The 5,261-nt window shown below is 43.6% G+C and overlaps 1 protein-coding gene and 1 long non-coding RNA gene across 2 annotated transcripts in view; one reads left to right on the top strand and one right to left on the bottom strand.

Annotated features, from left to right (window-relative positions):
* The window catches only part of LOC117940014, a 33,640-nt gene that overhangs the window by 16,572 nt on the left and 11,807 nt on the right, over window positions 1–5,261 (bottom strand). The gene's annotated exons all lie outside the window — the stretch shown is intronic.
* Window positions 532–5,261, top strand: part of chst11 (carbohydrate (chondroitin 4) sulfotransferase 11) — a 10,110-nt gene continuing 5,380 nt past the window's right edge. The window contains exon 1 of the mRNA XM_034865395.1: window positions 532–623. Coding sequence (XP_034721286.1) covers window positions 540–623 — 84 coding nt within the window. The 5' untranslated portion in view covers window positions 532–539. The remainder of the gene's footprint in view (window positions 624–5,261) is intronic.

Here is a 5,261-nt window from a genome sequence, read left to right as displayed (position 1 = left end):
TGTTTTTTAAATCTTTGTGGTTGTTTTGGTTGTTTTGTGTTTCTTTGTGGCTGTTTTGTGTGTCTTTGTGGTTGTTTTGGTTGTTTTGTGTTTCTTTGTGGTTGTTTTTGATTCTTTGTGGGTTTTTTTTGTGGTTGTTTTGTCTCTCTGTGGTTGTTTTATGTTTCTTTGTGGCTGTTTTGGTTGTTGACGAAGCAACAGTTCAGAGTTCAACTGTTGTTGAGCTATGTGGCTTTAAGAAAGCCAAACAAAATCTAATATATTGCTATTTCCTATATATGCATGTCCAAAACTCCTTAGAAACTGGTCAAAAGTTGTTTTAGTTGTGCAACAGCACCCCTAAAAAAGGGCTAAAATTGCCACTGACTGTAAGAGGTGTCATAGTTCTCATATTTAGAGAAAAAGCCAGTATTCGAGGGCGAAGAGATGTTCCTTAGCGACAAAGTTTCTCCCTGATTCCGCTTAACTTGTTCATCTTCTTGGTCTTCTTCGATCGGGGTGCTTGACTTGATTTGGTGTCTCCTCTGTGTTTTGCAGTCATGCGGAGGAACCCCTTCGTGGCGGACGGCTGCTGTAGGAAAGGGTCCCGCAACGCCCTGCAGGAGCTCTACAACCCCACGCAGGTAGGAGGCCACCATGCCGGCATGGCTGCTCCCTCTCTCCATTTATCTTTCTCTCTTTTGAGCCTCATCTGTTCCAATTTGGACTCTCCTCTAGCTGTCGAAGGTCTTACCCAATAAGGCCCTCTGAGGCGGACCCCAGCCGACATCAGTTTGGTTTTGTTTTGTATCCCTGCCTCTGGGTGAGACACAGGTGTATTTCACAAGGGGGTAGGGGGGTGTTATAGCCCCCCCAATAAGCAAAACTGCCTAGTGCATCCCTCCCAAATAGCTGATATCACGTTCATTTACATAAATTAAGACATTTGCACCAGTGCGTCACTGCCTGAGGCTGCATCTACCGGAGGCTCTTTTTGGAAAAAAAACGATCTCCGTTCACACAACGGTTTTAGCTCCAGTAGCAGAACTAATCTCCAAATATATGAAGACGTTGGGCACACACTGGGCATGCACGTGGGGGGTGTAAACAGGAAGCAGATTGTCTGACATTTACTCTGGGTTACACAGAAAATGCTTCAGAGAAACAACAACAATGGCGAAAAGGAAGACCAGGGATCAAGAGCCAATGCTTTCTCTTGGGGGGAATTGTTGGAATAGTTAGGTTTCTGTGAATTATGGAGTGTGGTGGAACTGTCATTGATAGGTACCCCCCCACACACACACACACACACACACATCTTCCGTATGCTAGTCAGGGAACGTCCCGGCCTGAGGCGATAAAGCCATCTTCCAGGAATGGAAACGGGACCAAGTTTTTTTTTGCAGAAGTCCAGCATCTCACCTCAAGGACAGAGAGGAAATAATGAGCTACTAAATAAAGTGTCAAGCATCGGCGTATTCCTCGTGTGTCTGGGACTAACAGACTATTACTGCTCTGTCAAAGTCTGCACCAGCCGGTGAAGCCTCACATCATTTAGCATTCCATAGCAACCGTGTGTGACCATGACACCTGCTATGACTACATGACTGCCAGTATGAAATTAATGCATATTATGGGTTGCAGTTTTAATGGCTTTCCTGCTTTATTGGGCAGTTTACAGTGGGAAAGAGAGGATGGGGGGGTGGCAGAATGAAATGGACATGCTGAAAAAGGGTCTTGGCTTGCTGAGCTGGCCAGACACCCTCTGTTAATAGTCACTATTAAAGCTGAATGAGGCGAGTAAAGACCTATTAAGATAATGCATGTTAAATTAAAGTGTCCCACCCACTGTATCCCGTTTGACTAAAATTCTTAAAGTTGTTAAAAACTGTATTGATGGTTCTACCTAATCTACCCAATAAATGCAGTGCAATTCTGGTGAATTTCTACGTTTATCGCTGCTGACAATGTCCCATAACACAGCATATGATTTTAGGACCATATCTTCCAAGCGGTTGTTAGTTTTAATGGTGAAAAAAGCTTTTTTGGCAGCCGGCTCAGGTAAAATGTGGCTGCCAAAAAGTATTAGCATCATATGCTGCAATGTAAGAAAATCAGATTTGGAAGACAAATATACCTGGTGGTGCCTCAGCACCTTACTTCGCACAGTTAGAAGTAGCAAAAGTCTCGCATTGTCAGACCTTCCCCCACAGCGCTGCAGAGGAGGGTCTGGCTAGACCACCCGGCTTTCAGGGATGGGAGAAAACCTGCTCTGGTTTATTGGCATTTCTTTGAACCAATCACAATTGTCTTGGATACAGACTAGAAGCAGGTTCCTGGCCAATATATTGATGTCGCAATACGAGACTACATATCATATTCGATTTTTGACATATATTGTAATATCGTAATATGACATAGGTGTTGTCTTGTCCTGGTTTTAAAGGCCGCATTACAGTAAAGTGATGTAATTTTCTGAACTTACCAGACAGTTCTGTTATATACCTTTACCCAAAAGGGTTGTGCACCACCTAAAACGTCACCTCTGGTTCATATTTCAATCATTTAATAACCAAAGAGATGGAAAATCACTGATTTTTGCAGCTAAAAGCTAACGAATTAGCGGTTACGGAGGCTTCTAGCCTCTACAGGTGTTTTTCTATCCAGCCTGGGACTTGGGCCTTTTTTGGGGTCCTTGAGCATTAAATCCAGACTGTTGCATCCGATATTTATCCACTTAACGTCCATAATTTATCACGTTTTGGTTCATTTCTGCCGCTAGCTCCGTGCTCCGAGTATTCTTAGGCTCTCCCATGAATCATTGGGAGTTTGTTTAGGGAAGTGAAGGCACACTACATGCCAGGGCTGTAGTCAACACCGCGTTAGTCGAGTCCAAGACAAGTCCAAGACCAGGACTAGTCGAGTCCAAGACAAGATCGAGTCCAAAGAGGTTTGAGTCCGAGTCAAGACCGAGTCCAAGACAAGTCCAAGACCAGGACTAGTCGAGTCCAAGACAAGACCGAGTCCAAAAAGGTTTGAGTCCGAGTCAAGACCGAGTCCAGGACAGAAAAAAAGGTCTTGGACATGAGTCCGGACTCAAGACCATTTTTCTATGGACTCGGACTTGTCTCGGACTTGCTAGTATTTGGACTCGGACTTGTCTCGGTCTCGGCCACTGGGTCTTGCCCAATATGGCTTTTGGTCTTGACCGAGTCCAGGTGTCTTTATTATGTTGATAATAATATTGGAGGGAAAGTGAAACCCAAAATGATTGTCCTGATACTTTCATGCATAAGACCTTTTTTTCTGTCTTGGACTCGGTCTTGACTCGTACTCTGACCTTTTTGGACTCGGTCTTGTCTTGGACTCGAACCTCTTTGGACTCGGTCTTGACTTGGACTCAGACCTTTGGACTAGGTCTTGTCTTGGAATGTAACCTCTTTGGACTCGGTCTTGACTTGGACTTGACAAGTCCTGGTCTTGGACTTGTCTTGGACACGACTAAGGTGGTCTTGGCTACAGACCTGCCAAGCGCCCCCCTAGGGGTGGGGGTGGAGGTGGCCTACCTCACACAGTTGGTGGAACGATCTACACATTTCAGGATATCTTTGGTTTTCATATATATATATATATATAAATGTGTCTCCATTCAGTCCCATATGTTGTTGTGGAGATTTTGTAACAAATTATGCTTTTCAGCGCAGACCTCAGACTGTCCTTGCTCCTGCCTGAAATGATAATGTAATTCCGCCAAAAAGCAAAGCGACTTGATGGATTACAAATCACAAACAAGTGAAGGGAAACCAATGGATGCCTTGAAAGTCGGGAATCAATTCAACAACTTCAAAGTATGCACAGTTTAGAGTTGATAGGCTTCATCATGCAAAACCACTGGCTATATATATATATATAGATATATATATATAGGAGAAGCAGAAGAACCAATCTTTCTTTAGTAGTGGTTCAGTAGCTGAAGGGAAGTGAGACAGGAGACACTGCTGGAGGCGATGCTATCACGGTGATGGATTGCATGGTTTCTGTTGTCTCATCTCCGTCCTGCTCACTGTCTGTCTGTCTCTTTAGTCTGCAGCTAACCCCGGTCTGTCTCTTCAACGAACCATTTTTAAAAAAAAACACTAGAGCAGCTAGAGTTAACTTTAACAAGGTGCTTGGGGTCAGTGGTCAAGAGAGAGCTATGTACAGTATGTGTGTGTGTGTGTGTGTGTGTGTGTGTGTGTGTGTGTGTGTGTGCCCTGTGTTTCAGGAGCATTTTGAATTGTAGACCTTCAGCAGGGACATTTTTGCCATTTTTCGGTAAGGATATTTTCAGTTTGGAAACGGCCCGTTGGTTGACACAAAAAAATACGACCACATAATTTAGATTTCCGAAATACAAGACTATTTCAAAACCACTTTTTTCAAATGCTATTAAATTGAATAAGACGCCCCAAAATTACCCATCAAAATCACCCCAAAGAGCGTTGTGTGGAATCAATAATGTTATTTTGAGTAATTAAAAAGAACATTGATATGGGACGACATGAGGACAACATGAGGACAACATGAAGACAACATAAGTACAACATGAGGGCAACATGAGGACAACATGAGGACAAAATGAAGACAACATGAGGATAACATGAGGACAACATGGGGACAAAATGAGGACAACATGAAGGCAACATTAAGACAACATGAAGACAACATAAGTACAACATGAGGGCGACATGGGGACAACATGAGGACAACATGAGGGCAACATGAGGGTAACATGAAGACAACGTGAGGACAACACGAGGGTAACATGAAGACAGAATGAGGACAACATGAGGACAACATGAACACAACATGAAGACAACATGAGGACAACATAAGTACAACATGAGGACAAAATGAGGGCAACATGAGGACAACTTGAGGACAACATGAAGACAACATAAGTACAACATGAGGACAACATGAGGGCAACGTGAGGGCGACATGGGGACAACATGAGGACAAAATGAGGGCAACATGAAGACAACACGAGGGCAACATGAAGACAGAATGAGGACAAGATGAGGACAACATGAAGACAACATGAGGGCAAAATGAAGACAACATGAGGATAACATGAGGACAACATGGGGACAAAATGAGGACAACATGAAGGCAACATTAAGACAACATGAAGACAACATGAAGACAGAATGAGGACAAGATGAGGACAACATGAGGACAACATGAACACAACATGAGGACAACATGAGGGCAACATGAGGACAACATGAGGACAACATGAG

This window comes from Etheostoma cragini, unplaced genomic scaffold (assembly GCF_013103735.1).
Source record: "Etheostoma cragini isolate CJK2018 unplaced genomic scaffold, CSU_Ecrag_1.0 ScbMSFa_1523, whole genome shotgun sequence".
Taxonomy (NCBI): domain Eukaryota; kingdom Metazoa; phylum Chordata; class Actinopteri; order Perciformes; family Percidae; genus Etheostoma; species Etheostoma cragini.
This window is presented reverse-complemented; position numbering and strand designations above follow the sequence as displayed.